This window comes from Sinohyriopsis cumingii, chromosome 12 (assembly GCF_028554795.1).
Source record: "Sinohyriopsis cumingii isolate HCF-2022 chromosome 12, ASM2855479v2, whole genome shotgun sequence".
NCBI classification, from domain to species: Eukaryota; Metazoa; Mollusca; class Bivalvia; order Unionida; family Unionidae; genus Sinohyriopsis; species Sinohyriopsis cumingii.
In genome coordinates this window covers 82,347,624-82,369,316 of record NC_142972.1, presented here as the reverse complement: position 1 = coordinate 82,369,316, position 21,693 = coordinate 82,347,624, and the positions used below count along the sequence as shown (strand labels likewise).

The 21,693-nt window shown below is 35.9% G+C and overlaps 1 protein-coding gene across 1 annotated transcript; it reads right to left on the bottom strand.

Moving 5' to 3' along the window:
* Positions 1-11,846: 11,846 nt before the first annotated feature.
* Positions 11,847-21,395, bottom strand: LOC149786836 (uncharacterized). The gene is made up of 2 exons (XM_089977361.1): positions 21,128-21,395; positions 11,847-15,811 (listed from the first exon to the last, which is right to left on the bottom strand). The coding sequence occupies exon 2, from the start codon at positions 14,942-14,944 to the stop codon at positions 13,847-13,849; it is 1,098 nt and encodes a 365-aa protein (XP_089833487.1). The 5' UTR covers positions 14,945-15,811; positions 21,128-21,395; the 3' UTR covers positions 11,847-13,846.
* Positions 21,396-21,693: the final 298 nt, after the last annotated feature.

Sequence of the window (21,693 nt, the reverse complement as noted above, 5' to 3'; positions counted from 1 at the left end):
AAAAAAGACTATTAAAGTTGCCAGTTTGTATGAATGTGGAGTAGTGCAACTATAAACACTAACTCCTTTACTGATGTGTGTGTATGCGTACGTTGGTGTGATTGTGTTTGTGTGTTGATGTGCGCTCGTACGTTTAAGTGTATCTATGTTTGTATGTATGTTGCTGTGCGGGCGTACGTTTCTGTTTATGTGTGTTTGTATGTGTGTTGCTGTGCGCGCGTACGTTCGTGTGTGTGTATGTGTGTTTGTATGTGTGTTGGCGTGCACGCGTACGTTTGTGTGTATGTGTTTGTTTTATATCTTAACAAAAAACCTGGTCCCTACACTATGTGGTTAGTATATAATGGGTGTTTTCTTCCCTTCTGTGTTGATAGTAGATAATGTGTTGTTTTCTTCCCTTCTGTGTTGATAGTAGATATTGGGATTATTTTCTTCCCTTCTGTTTTGATAGTAGATAATATGTAAAGTTATTGTAAGGTATGTTTTCCTTCACGTCCGTGCTTGAAGTATATAAAGCATAGCGTTCGTCCTTCGCGCCATTCAACATTGAATGGAAAATGGCGACAAATCACATTGATATTATGAAGACGCTGCAAGAAGCAATAGATGACGTGGGGATGGTGGATGAATTTTTGATAAGATTGGAGCATGGTGCCTATAGTCTTCACAGACTCATGATGGGAATAAACAATTTAAAGAAGACGAAAGAGAGACTGAGATAGATATTGAAACAGGAAAAGGAGGAGAAGGAGGAAGAAGAGAATAAACAGAAAATGAGAGCCTGGAATGAAAAAAAAGTAAAAGAAGAGGAGAATAAGAAGAGAACGAGAGAGGAGAAGAAGGAGAAAGATGAGAAAACAAGAAGAATAATGTAGGACAGAAAATAAGAAGTTCGTGGAGGAAAAGAGGAAATTAGAAAATAGAAGAAACCCAAAGGAACTTTTCAGGGTCACTCTATTGCCTCGAAAAGATTTTTATTCTCTTTGCCTTATTTGTGTGTATATTTGTTTTGTGTTTGTTTATTTGTTTGTTTGTTTGTCTATGTCTATCCAGTGATATGTCCTGTCCCTCCAAGCGATGCTTGTGCTTTTTCTGTATGAACGGTCAGCCCTGCGCAGAACTTCGTTCCAGCCCCGCCAAGCGTTATAGCATTTTTCTATCGCTGTCCCTGTGTGGCCCGATTGAGTTCTGCCCCTTGCAACATTGTTGGCAATGTCCAGTACCGTGACGTTACCCTACTTGTTCCATTCCTATAGACCCTATACAATCCCAACTTTCCCTTGTCAGTATACAGCCCCATCCTTTATTTTGTCCTTATAAATCTTGTCTGCAAACAGCCGCAGGGATTTTTGTCCGTAATCACGCCCACGACCTTTTTGTGTGGGATCTCCATTGTCCAAAAAATGCCCCCCCCCCTTCACTAATCGTGAGTATGTATGTATGTATGTATGTATGCATGCATGCATGCATGCATGGATGTGTGTGTATGTATGTAGGTAGGTAGGTAGGTAGGTATATATGTATGTATGCATGTATATAGAGAGAAAATACAAATCATAAAGGCAAATAAATAGCAGTACTTTCAGATGTACTGGATCGCGTAAGTGTTTGATGAATATAACGCAAACAACTGACAAGCGCTTCCTTTTGTGTTTATTGCCTCTCTTGTTCGTTTCAGTTTTGTCTGTTTTGTAATATCTTTCAATAAAACCTCACTGAAAGTAAAAAGCGCTTACGATAGTTAAGAACTAGGTTTTCACCGTTTTTGTCATTTTAGAACAAAAAATATAATGACCTTTAAGTTATTCCATCTCTCATTATTTAAACGTTTGTTGCTCGCCAGCCTTCCAGTGTTTGAGCGTATGTGCCTCTCTAGCCTACCGTCAGTCCCGCAACGTCAGCTTCAACTGTGCTCGATCACACAGAAAATGAGATGATAATAACGGACGAAAAAATTCATCACTACCACCTGCTGAATATGATTATTATCATCATTCTCATCACCATCGTCTTCATTTATTCGTTTTCATCACTAATTTTCTTGCTGCGCTTCAGTTTGTTGGGCGTTGAAGTGTAAATATATTACATTTAATTCGATATCTTCCGCTAAGTGGTCATATTTCAATGTTACTGAGTCACCCCTCCTCATTAACTCACGTCTAAACCCAAAACCCCGTTTTGCACATACAAATGTTCGTACCCATGCATTTACGGACTTAAAGTATTACACAATACTTGTTTCATTCTGTTTTATTATTATTATTATTATTATTATTATTATTATTATTAATATTCCTCCTCCTCATTCTCCTCCTCATCATCATCTTCTTGTAACACGTGTCTGTTGCAGAGGAGGAAACGCAGTGGCTCAGTGGTTAGCGTGGCGGACACGTAGTCAGAGGACTATGGGTTCAAAGCCGGTGTGTCTCTAGGCAATGCATTTTACTCTAATTGACGCGGAACTAAATATTCTTTCGTGTGGTGATATGTAATCCAATCAATCAATCTGTCCCAAGACATACGATTGCGTCTCGTTAAAATAATACTAAAAATGTTTTTTTTTTTTTTTTAAAGAGATGACCGAGTTACTGGAAAACACATGTTAATATCGTAATAAAAAGTCTCAAAACCAATATGTAAGTGATGATGATATCGAGCGAGATATTTATTATACCTAAAGAGCAGGATAAACACCACATTCGTCGTAAGCCAGAGCCATGTCGAAAGGATTATCACAATATATGGTTATTAAAAGAAAAATACAAAAACACAACAAAAGCAGAAGTAAATATAAACAAGTGTAGTGAATATAGAAAAGTCGAAGAATGCTACAATATAATTTTAACAATATACACGGAACCACAGAACCAAGGGATATGACTCTGAGAAAAAAGAGATAAATTCGTTGCAGTTATTTTCCTTGTTTTGCGCGTATTTTCCAGGTATTAGCCATCGTTGGGCAATAATCCACTTAGCAACTTGATCACACGTAGCTGCCTATGCAGTGATTGTTTCCAGTAGCTTGCGATAATGGGTTTTAACAAGCAGCCTGTGTACATTTTTGTCCCACGCCTACCGCGGGTCTCTCACTGGACAGTTTTTGGGCTAAATTGTCATCCGACAATGACCTATTACAGAAAATTCAGAATAATTTTACATGAATGATACAAATAAAAACTAACTACTGGGTTTTGTAGAAAACATGATTGTGAGATTTTGCCTGAGGTATTCAGGTTAATTTCTTAAACAATTGGTGGCTTTGGTAATGGACAGACACTGCCACCAACCCATTTTTGTTACATTAATTTTTTTATAGTAATAAGCTAATTTGAATATTTTCATGTGATAAGGAGGCTAAAAGATTCAGTATGTACCATATACATGATTAAGTGCACTAGTACTGTAAAACAATTAGCATACTTCTCATCACCCCTCAACCATCTCGACTTTTCAATATTTACCTCTGTACAGACACACGTAAATACGTAAGCCAAGTCGGCTGTTCATTTGCAGCCAAGTTACACATTTGATCTCCAATGGTAGTCTAATTGGGACAGGCAGTCATCAAACAAGCCAACCCATTTTCAAGCCTGACTCAAAGTAAATCTAAACCACATTACAGATTTAACTTTGGTATGAATTTATAAACGCTGTGCTTACGATAATTGGGCTCATGCCTTCTACCTTACAAATTAGGGAGGTGTCAAAATACGAAACTATCCAGTGATACATTGATCCACTTTGCAACTTGCTCACATGTGGAATCAGGTCACAATTTGTACTTCCATTGAAAAATTCCTATAACTAAGGAAGATATAGCAAATTTAGTTTTGGTTTCTCAAGAGCAGTTGGATCAAAACTTGCACCCTGTGGTACACCAGAACTACATACTTTCTGACAGGTGTCACATGTTTTGTTTGCAAGGAAATTCAAAAAGACTTCATGCATAAAGCTGAAATAGGTGTGGCATGCAAATATAAAAGTTTAACTAAAACTGGCCTAAAAATGGGGCCTCTCAGGAATCAGGTCACAATTAGTACTCCCAGTTCAGTACCCACGAATGTAGTTCTAGTCTATTTTTAGAACATGTTTTTCCTCTCTCATTTTGGTGGTGATAAAAGAGATTTATTTATGCATTTTTGGTAGGAATTTAAAGGTAACTGTTTATTCTTGATACTATGAGCTCAGGGTGTTGTTTTCTGTGTGTATTTCGGCGACAGTGCACAGTGAATAATAAGGCCTTGGTGATGATCCGGAAGTGAAATCTGTGTTCTGTAAACATGCTGCTCTGTTCCCTCTCAAAAAAATGCAGGTCAACCTTTGACAAGAACTTCACCGTGAAGTCATCTTTGAAGGTATTTTAGATTAACATATGATTTGTATTGATTGTCACACTGTGGAAAGATCAGTATTGAGAAAATTTTTTAGAGAACATATAGTAAAATTAATTGTGTTCTATGTCCACATGGCTGCCTGTACAGTGATTGTTTCCAGTGGCCTGCGACGATGGGTTTTAACAAGCAATTGGTGTAAATGTTTGTACCACGCCTATCATGGGTCACAGCAATTCACAATTAATGAGATCTATGCCCTTTAAAACAGAGCTATAAAATTGCTGGGAACTTGATTTTGAAGGGGAAAATTTTACTCTGACACATGAAAAGTCGTCAAACAGAAAAGCACATGAACATATATCCTACTCAGCTCTAATGATATAAAGCACAAAAAAAACCCACAAAAAAAACCTACATATATTAATTTGTCTCACTGACCTTGAGGATGAGACCCTAATCATAAAATGAATCACGTCTATAAGTACACCATTATTCTAAAACGACTTAAAACATATTTAACCGAAGGTAAAGCGATGCAAATGTAATGTGTTAAACTGTGACCTTGACCTTGAAGATAGAGTCACAAATATGGTACGTGACTCGCTTTCTAGTGATACTATATACGTATACCAAGATTGATCCCCTAATATTTATAAAGTTACAGATTTAAAAGGAAATGATGATGTAAAACTTAAACTAATAAGCCGTAACCTTGTTGTTAAAAGTGGACTCTCCGCCACCCATCCACCACTCCCCATCCTCCGCTCTCAATATGGTACGCGACACACCCTCTAAAGATAATTCACATGCATATCGGGATTTATTACTTTATAATAAACGGATTTAAAGATACAACGCGGGAGGACATTCAGCAACCTATAAATGAATTATCTTGATAACCGATTTAAATACCTTTATAGCTGGTTTTTTTTTTCTCTTCTTCTTCTTCATATTTTAGCCAAACTTCTATTTTTGAAAAGTAATCTTGTTCCGATATAATTTTGATTTGGATTTTTCATTTGTCCATATATATGTGCAAGCTTATTGGGCTATTACTGGTGATATGCAGTGTTTGCCATCATTCATATCATGTAAGTCATTACTGAGCAAGATTAAAGGTAATAGATGCATTGCCTAAGAGAATACAACATATCTTCAATATGCGGTTAAAATTCAGAAGAAACCTACTCCGAATATATGCTAAACCCTGTAGCTGACTCTTCAATCACGGCTGTCTCTGACATTTCCAAGTCTGAAAGATTTAAAAATAAAAAGTCGTCCTTGATATTTTTTACACATCTTTAAAATCACGCTAGACGGAGATCCATTTAATTGCAATGCAGGAATTTGAAAATTGGTTGAAAACAATCACAGTTACTAAGAATTATGTACATAAAGGTACCGTGACTTTAAAATGAATTCCGAGGAGACCAAAATACAATATACTCGTGTCATCTGCGTTATTACATAATCTCATGGACATATATAATTCTTTTCCTTTCTTCTTCTTCTTCTTCTTCTTCTTCTTTCAATATATATATAAAAAATAATGCATAGTTACAAATAATTAAAAAAGAAAGGGTCCAGACTGGTTGCTTGGTCTGTGATCATTTGATAAATTCTTTTATATTTTTATAACCACAAAGAACGAGTGTTCTCTCATTTTTGGTAATTGAAACACTGTACATTGCGATTCTTACTGCATTATTGCATTTTGCTTAAGCATTAGTTATAATTATCTGATTTTATGAAAAGAGAAATGCATCCATAGAACACAAATGAATTCCTACATATGCCATATTAATGTAACAGTCATAGGGACATAACTCCGTAATGATTCTTCATCTTGCGTCAATAATATCTACCGAGTTTCATGGGAATTGTTCTTTTAAAAAAAACAACAACTCAAGGACAAAATACAACGCACAAAATAATTACCATGTACAGTAATGCAACTCTGAAAAAAGGTTATAGCCTGGCGATAGAAGGATATGTTTATGTCATGCAACAAGGGGCATAACTCTGAAAAATGTAATACCCTCACGATAGAAGAATTTGCTCTGTTGATCTAAAGTCATCAACATCATTCAATTCTCATTGCAATGAAACTATCGCAAGACAGTGTCTACGCGTGGGGTTGAGGCGATGAGAGGTCTCAGATGCCCCTTGGGGCCAGACAAAGTAGGCGTTGTCGGGAGGTATTATACTTTCGCAGCTGAAACTTTCATTGTATTTCACCATCACCTTACTTAGTTTAACGGGGACAATTCGTCGCGAAACTTATATTTGGGAAAGGGAGAGGAGCAAGAACATTGCAACCGGACGCCTCTAAACCTCACTCTGTCAATGCTGCCAGATAACCATGCCTTCCTCAGTAGCATAGCACATCATATAAATTCAAGAACTTTATGCGGACACGCACTTTGTGCTAAATAGTGTTACATTTATTTAGTGCATATTGAAAATTTCATGGATAAAGGAAGGAAATTTTTTAAGTTACAACGGGTTGAATTTGTATATGATAAGTAGTGGCAGTCGGAGAGATAACGGAAATTTAGCTTAAAAATCCGTGAAACTTAAAGCTTGATTGTAAATCACGTGATGCTCACACCTTTGCCATCGATATTATTGGTCGGTGTTCAATAAATATAGGTAAGTGTTAGGGTGTGAGTGGCATTCGTCGATACGTTAATTCATCTAAGGCTGTGGGATTTGTTGCACGCTAAAGAATTATCAAATAAAAATACACACGTTGAAGTGACTAAATGGACATGACTCATTAAAAACGCACCAGAGCGTGACCAACGAAACGTGCATATTGGTCTAGTGTTGAGTAAGATTTGTCCAGTATCAGAGCAATGAATCAAGAAGTTGTTAATTATATTATATGAATTAAGCCAAAAAGAAATCATAACTCTGGATAAGAATGCACCAGAGCATGACGACGATATGCGCATGTTGGTAATAACATCAGCGAAGATTCAACACAGTTCATGGACTGATGCGCGAATAATTGCAAATACAAATTCCGGGACGTATGCAAGTATTCATTGTACATTATAAACGTGCGTACATACAGACAAACCTGACACTGTATGCCCTGCCAATATTTCTCAAAAGAATCTCTTCCTAAGGAAAGTAATCACTATAGATTTGTATACGCCGTGATATGAAACCTACGTTCAGTACTGCACCTCCTGCCCCCGAACACCACCAAAAACAAAAACGAGATACAACGACAATAAAACCTTTGAATGTTGCTTCCTTTGAAGGTGAATGAGAAAATACTGCAAAGACTATTTTAGAGAGTGTAACCTACCATCGACAGAGTGTATTCAATATGCTAATCGAAATATTTCCTGAGACGAAGGCACGTATCTGAGTCTGTATCTGTAATATTAATTGTTACCCATTCTTTACATGAACGTGGAAAGAAAGAGATTCGCAACAGATGTAACAGAACGTTGACTTTAATGATCCCATATGCATGTATTAAAAACAAATCGGTAAATGGATTGTCTCGTCTTATGGAATGTATTGTATGATACTTTATCAATAGCTATATAGAGCGTTCGTCCTCACAGACCTTTACCCAAGTTGACCCTTGACTAATATTTACGTTTCAAAGAATAAATATCCCCATTAGAAGAAAAAAAAAAAACTCGCATGTCACCTGCAACAGGGTGACAACAAATACAAATAAAACTCCATGAGCATAGACACAATCATATGTTTTGGAGGAAACACTTATTTATTTTTAAGCTAAAGAGAGCCAAAGTTTGTTCAGGACGACTACCGCCAACATCACATTTAGGTTCCATCTTAAATGATTGCAGACAAACGTTGATAATGGACGTTTTCACAATTGCCCTTAGAACATGCCTATAAATCACGCCCAATTCATACATAGCTACGGAAAATAGTACAAATGACGCATTCTTTACATCAACAAGCGTTCAGATCCATATATCAATATGTTAAGTTTGCACATTTTAAGCCTATCGAAGGACCTCGTTTATTTCTTTTGTGATTGACTTTCAGCATGATAAACGTTGCTTTAGTCTGTTGCACACGACTGCATTCTTGTTGAAAAGACATTTTGTAATTTGTACACATAGTGACTTAAAGTAAAGGTGATTTTGCTTTCGTATTAAATTTTGAATAAATGTTTGTTTTTCGTTAACAAAGGTCCCACTGATTAGAACAAAACAGGAGAAAGCACAAACTTCACTATGAAATTTTCGTAGGCGACAAGTTTTCGTAGGGGGACAAAATGAGAACAGACTGATATTATACCTATAAATGAATGACGTCCTTAAATAAACGTTTACGGTATTGAAATTCGAATCATTATAACAGAAAGAAGTTTAAAAAAGTTTCAAATTGGCTCTCTTGCACTCTGTTTCGTCTGCAATAAATAATTTTTCAATTTTAACACGCCTGTCTGTCTGTCTGTCCGTGTGTGTGTGTATATATATATATATATATATATATATATATATATATATATATATATATATATATATATATATATATATATATATATAAAATTTCATAATTAAGTGTTACTCTTATCCGTTATTATGTTCACAAATTTATTTGAACTTGAAAACTTCGTAACAGGAAAAAGAATGATCCCTCTCCTAAATTTTTCAAATCATATAAAGCTAATAAATCTATATAAAATTGCTATACCATTCCATAATCCCGTTTCAGTGTGTAGTCTATGATTTGTAATCCATAATGGTATCAACTAAATAATGCCTTTGGTTGGACAACCACAGGATGATGTTCCAATATAACCAAACATTGAAAGCCGTTATATATTTTGGTCTTAGATGAAGACTGCATTGACGGTAATCGGTGTTGAATACAGAAATCAAATAAAATATAAAATATATCTGGAAGTATGTGAGGAATGGTAGGATATGATACTGGAGGAATGGTAGGATCTAATGTTGGCAACTGGAGATCAATTGAAAATCAGTTTCCATGTTTTTGTATAAACGGGGTAAATTGCCTCATTTAATTGTTCAACGCGTTTGATTTTACACTTTACAGCAAATGTCCTTCCCCAAAACACATAGTTCTTTTAAATACGTCAATAATGTACATATACAGTTTTAGAGATTTTTACGTTTGGTGTATATTTGTAAATCTTTCTCTCTCTCTTTATATATATATATATATATATATATATATATATATATATATATATATATATATATATATATATATATATATATATATATATATATATGTGTGTGTGTGTGTGTGTGTGTGTGTGTGTGTGTGATGTGTGTGTGTGTGTACTAGGCAGAATTAATGTTTAATACAGAGAATACTACTATAAAGGTTAGGAATTTGTCATTCGCACTCTCCGGAGATTAGAACCCAAATCCGCATTCAATATAAAGCTAATCCAGTATGATTAAATACATACTTAATTCTTCTTTGCTATCTGCGTAGACCATAAAACCTAATAATTTCATGTATATCATAAGTTCTTATTATGTGCCTTTACGTCAGTTCCTTGACAATATTTGGAATCTACGTATTCCTCAAAGTCATCGAGAGAAAACGAAAATAGCATACGTAATAGCTTATGCCTGTGTACTTACCTTAGAATTACGATAGCGCTGAAATGAACACTTCAAGAATTTTATAATCTGAGACCGCAGTTTACTAATCCGAGATCTCGATGAGCTCATTCGAGATCACGTTGTATTAATCCACAATTCTCGATGTACTGATCCGCGTAAGTAAATCGAGATCTTGGATCTTGGATTAATAAACGAGATCTCAAAGGAATACATTTGGAGCTCGGGTTAGTAAACCAAGATCTCATGTTAGACAAGAATCAGAAGTGTCCCCTCTGGGCTTTCCTAAAATGCCAGAATTGCTGGTAAACAAACCATATTCCTCGTCATGTTAGGCAGCAAACAAGTTTTCATACCCATTATGAACAATTCTAAAAACGTTTCCATTGCATATAAAAATCGTAAAGGAAAACACAAATACGTGATATTCAAGTCCGTAAATCCTCAGAGCGTAATTTTATCCTTATGATAAAACTCTCATTTGCAGTATTATATCGAGTAACAAGTTATAGTTCTCAAGTGACGTGTATATTGGGCGTATTTTACGGATCTTGTTTTTTCTCGATACATTGTCAAATTGGCGAAACATATTATCTGATCAGCAGGAATATTTTACGCTTTATTAACGTTGAAGCATTATGCCAAGCTGACGGTTGACGTCATTTCATATGTTTAACCACTATGCACCGCGCGGACGTGAATCGGATGGTTATCGAGTAGATAACAAGTGCAAAGGTTAGCAGCGAGAAACGTGTGCAATTATAACTTTTGAGAGAGTTTGACAAAAATTTTGTTTATTTTTTATGTACACTGTAAGGGTCACATCATAATAAGAAATTATACACGTTTTACTGTGTGAAAAGTTGCTGGAGCATAAGGGGAAAGACTTTTAACTCGCGGACAAATATTCTCTCATGCACTAGGAAACTTTTTGCACAACAGACACCGCACATAAATCTGTGCTTGTTTCTCTTAAGTTGTTTGCTTGTTGACTGGGATGATACAATGGAATTTTAATGACTTTAGTGCACGCAGTCACCAACCACACGATGCTACATTTATTATACCTATCCTAATTGAACCCCAGGGAAAATTACTAAGGTTATTAGTCAAAGGCATAATAGTCTGACAACTGCGTCACTCTTCCGGTGCTATTAAGACCATAGGTTCTTATCAAGACAAATCTGTGAATAAAGTACACACATTTTTGTCCATTTTACCCACTGTGCACCGCGCCGATGTCAAGCTAATGACCAATCACCGCAGTTCTTGTGATAGTTTTCAAACTAGACGTTATCGTAGTGTGTTACTACTGTACAATGACGGCACTGACGGGAGACAGTTTGCGACCCTTTGTACTGGCCTGCCAATTTTAGTGGCTGAAACAGTTCTGGCTCGGTGAAATTATTCCGTCATTTTCATGCGTAAATTAGTCTTTAGTCTTCTATTTTTCAGTTCTGTAGAGAAGTAACTTGTTCTTTCATGATTTGAAACGGAATATTGTGCCTAAAAACGCCATGAAAAAATAATTTAAAACCAATTTGTGTTATACACGTGATTTTGGTTCCTCATTCAAGAAAATTGTAATTTTCAAAATGCTTAACCATAATGTTTATCTGAAATAAATTCCACTTGAATGAACTGGTATACTAACTCAAACATTTCGATTGTTATCTTGAAATTTTAAGACTGAATATAAAATGTGAGCCCAAGTATTTTGTAGATGTATGTGTATCACTAACTCCCTCGAACCCACCCTCCTTTGTTTTGGTGAATTATTTATCTGGAGGAGCTTTTATGCTAAGTTCGTATTTGGAAATAAAACTGTTAGTTATCAAGATGCTGTAAAGACATACGATTCTTCGACACGCTGTATTACATGAGCAACGGTAAATACACATGACAAATGACGTATATGAATACTCTGTCTATTTTCATTGCATACAATTTCATCAACTTTTTTCTATAAATGCCAAGATATCAAATACAAGTCACTTTGCTATCTAATGATCGGGACAGGTAATATAATTTAAACTATTTTGTTTTAGAGCCAAATTTCACATGTCACACCATACTGATAGGTCATTATGCAAACCTGACACAGTATGATGGCAGTCGTCAGATCATTTGGTTTTGTTTTGCTTTTGATATGTTCATTAAAACCTATGCACGTTTATTTACTGTCTCATCAGTCCACGTTATCAGTCCGTCCGTCTGTATTTTTTCTCACAATCAAATAATACCAAAATGTGAACTTGACACACTATCACGACAGTTATCTCATAACTTTTACATGCATTTCTTTTATATACTAGTTACTAAGTACTTGCTTTTCCAATAGTACCGCGAATACGCAATTATCCTTTACATATTGATAAATAGTCACTCCGATTTCAATTCGTAGTTTTCCTAGACGAAATAAAATCTCATTAAAGGGCGCATGATAACAACTAAATACACAAACTCTTGTCGTAATTTTATCTCACTCTCTATCTGTCATTGTTAGATCAATTAGGACAAACTTGGGACAACCTAATTTTATAGTAAATCGAAAGCGTGCATTAAACCATATTAAAGTTGCTTAGCCGTTAAATTGTTTCGTTGAGTAAGTAGGCTCAGCTATTAGAAACGGTGCAAGCAAATATCACAGAGAAAGAATTTCGATATAACAGATGTCGTGAAGAACATAATGCACTGGCCCCAATTCAATTAGACGAATATTACAATCTCCTGGAGACGAGTCAGTATTCAATCATAAGAGAGATGGGTCTTTCAAAAGGTCCAGACTAAGAAATGCATGGATAATAAAATTGTTGAGCTCATTTATTCTGGCGATCAAGTTATTTGTCAACATTTCTATATGAACGTTAAGAACTCTTCTTTCATTAATATAATGTTCACATGAAATGAGCCCACGATCGTTATATGCTCTTTTCTCAGTACAATGGTCTAAGAAAAATGGGACATCGACATAAAATATGCTACAGACAATTGTAAACAAGTGGGATAAAACATTACATAAAGAAAATGTATGTCTTGTATTACAGAAAAAATGTCATTTGTTACGTTTACTTTATCGGAAATACGAAGGTAAGCGATAAGTAATTTAGCACATAAACGTCCCAGTACGTTGTAAATATAACGCACTCCCTCCCCCAGCCACATATATTTTCACCGACTTTCTCAATTTTCTTGTCATATGACAATCATGAATATTACAATGATTGGAAATTTAATTAAAAAATATAAGAATTTAATGAATCAAGATGCAAGGTAACTCATTTTTCATTAAAGACAATAAATTGATAATTATTTAAACTGTATTTTAAACACAATGTTAAGAATATTGAAGCTTGTTTCAACCGCATCTTAAATTGTATCCATTCTGATACGTAAATAATTGAATACAACTACCACACCGTAATATTTAAATTCCTGTAACAACAATAGTATCGGTGCACAAATGTCAAATGTGTTTAACGTATAAGGAGTTTGTGGATTTAGTGTACCATTCTTGTCAACGAATGGTTACTATCGTTACACACGAGCATAATTGTACAAGTTGAGTCAAAACGGTTTTACATGTGCAGAACATCTCAATAACTTACAGTCGTTGCATAAACAATTCATTGAAACATTACCTTCGATGGTAGTAACATGCGAGAATGATGAACATAAGGCACGTACCATTGCTCCCGTTATTAGAGCTTACTTTCATAAAAATAAGAGACTTCACGTCGATTCAGGTTTCGTTTAGAATGCTCTGTACGACCTGTCGATCATAGAGATTAATACATGGAATTATCTTTACAACTTGTACTTAAACAAACAGAAAATTCACGTGGCTTGACTAAAATAATATCCAGTTTACGTAAGGGTACTTGTTTAGGATGCTGTGTACATATAACAACCTCAAACACACACTGGTTCTGAGGGTGTGTACTCCCAAACATCATGGGAAACACTGAATCTAACACGACTCTTTCGTCCGTTATCAAAAGGTTCCTTTATAGTAACACCCGTCATGGGTCGGTCAGGTTTCCTTGAAATTTTCCTTGGATAGGTTTCATTTAAAGATAGTAATCCGGGTGGGGATGAGTAAGAGTAATTGCTGTTTCTTCTGCTGGGATGTCTGGTAGACTTCATAAGTATGTCCCTGTAGGTTTTGGAATCAACGCTTTCCTTATCAGTATCGTCCTTAAATGCTGGCTTCATAAATGATGTTTTCAGAATTGATTTTTGCGGTCGTGGTTTTTTTGAAGCATCAGTATCTGAACTTGTGTCAGTACTGCAATGGTGGGTGACCACATTTTGTCCAGTTGGTGAGACAGAATTAGGAGAATCGATACCGTCTGAGCTGAAACACGTCATGGTCCTGCTTCTCTGCCTGGATAACGCTAGAGCCGGTGCCGGCATCGTGCCATATCCGGTATCGGTCCTATTGAGTTGTCCATTAGCGTCCGATTGAATCTCAGTCAGTGGTTGCAAGTTTGCATCTAATGTATCCATATAACGCATTAAACCCGGCGGAAAGTTTAGAAATCCAGCAATCGTGGGATGAGTGGACGAGAACAATGTATCCGCCAATTGTAGACATGTAAGGTCCGTCACAAACGCTTTCTTTGCTGCGGAACTTCCGTTCTTGTCATTACGTTTACAATAATTTGTGTTCATCAACTGCTGTGTACTACTGTTCACACCTGATGGTAAAAAAGCGGAATCTTTTTTCTTGGCCGAAACTGCCGTTTTGTCTCCCAAACTCGGCAAGAAAACTCCCGGGAAGGCCAGGTTAATATGGCTAAGCTTGTTATAACTGGCTCTTCTATCGTTGATGTTAGTCGGCACACAACCTTTCGATGAATTTGTCCAGTAATTGACACCAGCTGTGTCTCGCTGTCTTCTAATAGCATGTCCAATTTCTGCTGTCATCTTGGCCGTGATTGGGACAACGTTTTTGGAAGCCTCTACTCCGTTTGCATTAGTTTTCCTTTTGACAATGCTCATTGCCATAGAAAAAGAACTAGTCAAAACATTTACGAAGGTCAATTCATCCGTAACATAGAAAAGGAAACTTTGTCTCACAGCTTAATCACTTGCAATCAACACTCGGAATCAGTCGGCAACAAACGTTGGGAAATCCTCACAATGCACAAAATCTTCATGAAAGTATCCTTTGACAAACCACCACTGGTCTTTTTAAATAATACTTTTTTATTCAAGATAGTATTTTTTTACGTCAGATCGGATTATAAGTCAAGAGCAACAAGAAAGTCAACTTTCGAGTCAGTATGTTTGTATGTGTATTTACTGATACACTCGACTAATGTAAACTTATGGGCACTTATAAACGATTAAGTTAGTTCCGCCCATAGGCTACAATTACTCACTTTTACCACAGTAAATCACTTATAAGACATCCTGTTTTTATTTCTTTGTAGAAAACTTGACCAGCACAACCTTAGCTGTAGGGCAATAACTCATTCACCACTCTGCATTGTAGCCGTAACAGGGGAAGTGCGTAAGTAGACGGGGACACTGACACTTTCTTTCTCCTCTGTCGAAGAATTGATAAATCAGCCAGTATCACAGTCCACTACAATTTGATAGATTGTAGTTTCTAACCATGCCAGAGCTCTTGAGAGTTGTTTGTACTTGGGCTGATTACATCCGATAACAAGGCTTGTCACATTTAATTGATTCTGTTCCTGTAAAAGCTTTAAAATAGGTTTGTTGTATTCTTACACAACACGGCGTACAAAGTGCACCTGAGACAAACACACATACGTGTGATACAATCTTGCATGGATTGTTGCCATTTGTTTAATTGGTGTTGGTCACTCAATGGTCTGTAATCAACTTGTAGCCTGTTCTTCACACCTGAATCGAAAATTATATTAATATGTATTAAATGTGAAATAAAGAAATACCCTCCCCAAAACAACAACAACCCCCAAAACAACACAAATAACATATACTAAACAAATCCAGATCTGTTATACTCAGTAGAAGTACTGATTTGTCAAGCTGATAAATCTTGAATTTACTGAAATAACTGGATGCCTAAAAGGGCAATATGATATCTTGAATTTACTGAAATAACTGGATGCCTAAAAGGGCAATATGATATTACAAATTAGGCTTAAAACCCTTCTAAAATGACAAAGATAAATCACATTAAAATACATGGACACTATTAACAAAAAAGGTTTATGACAGGTACATCATGGAAGTCTCAAATAACTGAAATTGTAGTTCCATCCCGCTGGTTTAACTCAGCTTACGTTAAAATAGACTAACTAATGACTGTACTCGTTTTCAGTTCAGTATCACTGCTTAACTGAGCTAAATTGCATGTGGATCGATTATTTGATGTTAATGTTGTTGTTTTTTTAAATCCGCCATGCTGTAAATTATTTTTCTCTTTGACGTAGCAAAATCGTGGGTTAAATATGTTAATGCTTGATACTATGTATGCTTTTATTGGAGAATTAAATAATTCCTCTGCATTTATGATCCCTTTTCTGCATAGCACCAAACTATGCATGAATGAGACTAATCGGCATATTATCAAACTACGCATGAGAGACATGTCAGCATAACATCAAACTATGCATGAGAGACACATATCGGCAGAGCATCAAACCATGCATCAGGAAGACTTATTGTGCTTCTTGCAAACATAAAACAAACAAAAACGTTACACACGAGAAATGATGAACAATCACAAATGTCAACACAGATCACTTGATCACAAATTATGATTATCCGTCCACATGACGGTATATGTAAGAAAACAACATCTGAAATCTGACTTGTCTGTGAATAATACGGATTTGTTGTTGAGTTGGTATCCACGAAAATTCACAATCATGCATAACTTTCCTTCCATGCAGGGCCAGATCAGGTCAAGTGTTCGGGGCTTGGGGTTTGGGGTTTTCCAAATTTTTTAAAGAGTCCCGACTTTCCCCCAAGAGCGCCAAAGCAAAAGTCTGTGTGTATATTTACTAAAAGTGTGCAAAATACCCAAATAAACGTGCGCAAGACTAAAACGAAAGTTACTTTTCAAGGGACAAGTGAGTGTACGTCCGTGTGTGCACGCTTTTTAAACAGCCTGGAGGTGGGGTTTCCGGAAACCCCGGAGACTCCCCCTCCCCCCTATCCGGCCCTGGCATGCTCCATGGCACTTACTTGCTCATTTCCCTCAGTAATTTGATTTATTGGAGGGCTAATTATGTCCTGCTGCTTTGTCAATTGCTTTTAAAGGTACCAGTGTTCAAGCAATGCTTACAAATTATATATATATATATATATATATATATATATATATATATATATATATATATGACCGTGGTATTAAAATCAATAGAAAGCACAGCTTAAATGGAGGTCATTGCGCTAGTAAATGATGTATCGCTGGTTAATAATAAATATCGCCAAGATTTGCATGCATGTGTATATGTTAGTATACGAAATGTAGATAAAAACTAAATGACGCGTAAACACAGTCTCTTAATAGTTCAGGGTAATCGGGCTGTTATACTCCTGTATTTGTCTGTCTAGAATCGAAATATAAAATCGCAAAATGACGTCAGTAATATTTGAATTTTAAACATTTTTATTTCCATGAACTTATCACGACGAGTTTCACTTTTATAAAAAGATTTCAAAAGCAGAGAACAGCTTATTCAGAGAGAGAGAGAGAGAGAGAGAGAGAGAGAGAGATTTGCATTTTTAACGTAGCTTTAACAATTTTTCAGTCAAATCGCTACAATGTCCGCATTGTGACAGTTTATAGTGATGTCTAACATTGGGGCATCATGCCGCAGACATGTAGCATCCCGTCCCACCCAGTCACATTATCCTGACACTAAGTCTAGCACTAACCGCTTAATGCTGAGCGCATAGCGAGGCAGCTGTTGGTACCATTTCTATATGTCTTTGATATGACTCGGTTGGGATTTGACCCCACGACCTCCAGCATCCGAGGTGGATGCTCTAACCACTTAGGCCACCGAAGGGATCGAGCATGGCCCCTGTGCAGAGAGAGAAAGAGAGAGAGAGAGAGGATCATGTTGCCAGGCATTCACATATTGTTGATCAACACAAACGACACAGAAAACAGGAACATTAAATTTACCCTGCCTAAAACTCTAGCTATCATAAATCATATCAAGGGCTGAATACCGTTAAACTTGATTCGGTTTCATGGTGAAAGTTTTAAGTACTCGCTATGACTCACTAATGATAAATGGTATTATTATATATTATTACCCATGACCGCCTTGCACCGAATAATGCATGACTGTGTACTCGTTTACATACTTTAGGAATATTATCCACCTAACAGAAATAAAAGAAAGAAAGGAAAGGAAATAAAACACGAAAATGTCATAATATACTTGCATATACCATACTAACAGCAATGAACAAGAAGGGGGGGGGGACATCAATACTGAGTAATGATTACTATTCTAGGGTCGTAAGAGTCTCTACCTGCTTAGTTGGGTATTAGGTCCCTTGATTCCGTCTATCTCTTAGTGAAAGATACGGATCTATATTTGTCCGTAAACTCTTCTCCTCCTAATCCGCTGGGTGTAAATTCACCCAACATATGGGTTGCCAGTGCGGTGACAGTCTATGAGAAGGATATAAACTATGTGCCTTTGACCTGTATCTCTTGGATAGTCTGAGGTCAAATACATCAACAAAGTAAAAATCAAACTGCACTGACACTTTCAAATATTTTCCAATCAAAATTCATTAATTCAGCCATATGAAAAAGACGCATTATATATATATATATATATATATATATATATATATATATATATATATATATATATATATATAAGGCTGATTTACATTTTGGCAGTTAGTTTATGGTAGGGAATTAAGGGCGTTAACTGGATTCATTATAAAAGCCCTGTCCGCAGCACATGGCACATGACCAAAATATACATATACAATGTAGAGTTATGCACCAATGTGAACAGAAGTAGAGTTATGCAAGACAACTAATCAGTATTGTAAATACGGAAATTGTTAACATACTGTTGTAGTAACATTCGTTAACAAAAAATAGTGTCTGGTAATGTTGCATTTTATCACAGATAATTAGAGCATCTATAACTGAAAACATCGGTACTGCGCGCAGGAATAATGGGTCAAGGTACCGTATATTTTTACTTAGTATAACTTTGCAAATTTTATAGATCTGCATATATGACAAACTAACCTTCTTTACACCTCCAGAACAGAGGCAAATGGACCTTATTTACGCCTACGGTACGGAGTCAAATGGACCTTATTCACGCATACAGTACATAGGCAAATTGACCTTATTTAGGCCTATAATAGATAGGAAAATTGACACTATTTATACATACAATACCTATGTAAACGGACCTTATTTACGCCTACAGCACGGAGTCAAATTGGCTTTATTTACATTAAAACAGACTTTACTTTTCAGAATGTTGCTTCAAGAACAACACTGAAGGCACTAGCACTTTCCAATGTTGCTTTGTCCCAAACAACAGATATCGCTCTGCAAATGAAGTCCATGCTGCCCCAAACAACATATATCACTAAAGACAAGAATGTCATGCTGTGCCAAACAACATATAGTGCTATGGACATGAAATTCGTACTGTTCAAAACAACATATATTGCTATAGACATGAATTTCACGCTGTGTTAAGTGTTACCTCTCAGATAGTTCAAACTAATTACAAGTGTGAGTGGCACGATGTGTTCTGATACTGAAATCAATAATGGATGTTGTTGTTGTTGTTGTAGGGTTAAACGTCATTTTTCAGCACAAGATAGGCTATACATGGCGGCCAGTATAAATGGCAGAGGAAGAACCCAGGAAAACACCGGAAAAAACCATGAACCCACGAGAAGCTACTGGCAAGCTTTCTCACATATACACACTGGCCGAACCATAGACTCGAACCAACGCAGTGAGAAATAATGGATGTAAACCAAAGATTAATTTTAATATTGGACTATCCGGATATACTTTATGATCTTAGGCATATACATAATAAAACCAAAGTAAATCTTGCTCAAGGTGATTATAGGCAAACAGGACCCTTTAGATGTTGAGAGGTCAGCGCCACTTCGAAAGTTTGAGGCCCTAGGCCCTGTTTACTATAAAATTTGGAATGTCAAAATAAGCCCATTTGAGGCCCCTAGGCCATGTTTACTACAAAATCTGGAATGTCAAACTAAGCCCATTTTAGGCCCCTTTTCTCTGTTTACTACAAAATTTGGAATGTCTAAAGAACCCCATATAATTTACTATATACAGATTAAAAAGACAACTAATTATACAATGAAGTATATTTATTATTTTCAGAATTATTTATTTAAAAAACACTGTTTCCAGGGCCTTTATGGGTTGAAAACCGAACCATATGGCATCCATGACACTCTATGATTGGTCTGGTAGACGATAACATTGATGACTGATTTATTAATATGTGTATATTTGTATATGATATAAATAAAATATATGTATAGTATGTACGCTGTATCAATGAAATTCAATGAACACTGTATCAATGAAATTCCAGTCGTTTTATATATTTTTCATTAAAATAAAACTCGGTAATCCTCGTTTCGTTTTAATGAAAAGTTTGTAAATCATGTAGTATATCATTGACACAGCGTTCATTATATATATATATATATATATATATATATATATATATATATATATATATATATATACCAAACTGAGCTGAGATGCTAACCATATATCCTTTTATCAGAAGAATTCTTGATAACATTAAAAGTGTGTTTAAATACGAATGAATATTATTTTTACATGGCTTGGAAAATTTTAATTCGTACTTTTGTGAGATTTGACCCCGGGTCCACACATATCACCAACAATGATGCCACAAAGTCGGTGATTTAATCATTCGTGCATAGCAGAAATTGTTACTGGGGTCGACATGCAGGTGCCTCTGCTACGCACGAATGCCTGGTCGAGATGGTATAGGGGGTGGTGTTTACAGTAAAGGTGACATGTGCCGTAACTCGTGGGCCCGGGAGTACGAATTATAATTATCTAACTTGTATAATAATAAAATAATAATAAAATAATAATAATAATAATAATAATGATAAAAATAATAGTAATATATAATAATAATAATAATAACGCAATTTCTTTTGACTTACAATTGTGACTTGCAACATTCCTTCCTGACAAAATCCAATTGATCTCTATTCTCTCTCTTGAATCGCTAGACCTTAATGCCTGTTTGCAGGTACAGGTAAGTTCACACGGCTGGAAGTACAGCTGTGTTCACTTTGATAATTGTTGCTCATGTCTACGCCATTCATATTTGATTTACCCTTACGGAATCATTGTTGAGTTATCCTTTATCACCATACAACCATTTCGTTTAAACTTTAAACAAACGTCATAATATGCAATCCAAATACCATCGTTTTATTGTTGTGGAGTTGAAGAGAAATGGCGCCCGCTTATAGTATTACACCGTATCAAACGTTATCAAGAAAGCGACATCGCAGGCCGACTTTTGTGCCTTGTATCTGAGAGCTGTCGAATAGCTAGGCTTTGTCACCATCAGTAATAGAGTATTTGAAATCAGCTGCGAAAGAAATGTAATAGATATTTAAGTTTCCTTTATTGGCGTTGTATAGTACATTAAAAAACTGTTGTTGTTTCCTACTGCAAAGAAATCATATACGTGAAGAATGCGCTTTAGAAGTGTTAATTG

Coding starts and splice junctions, on each gene's coding strand:
- LOC149786836 (XM_089977361.1), bottom strand. CDS start 14,944: ATGGCAATGAGCATTGTCAAAAGGAAAACTAATGCAAACGGAGTAGAG.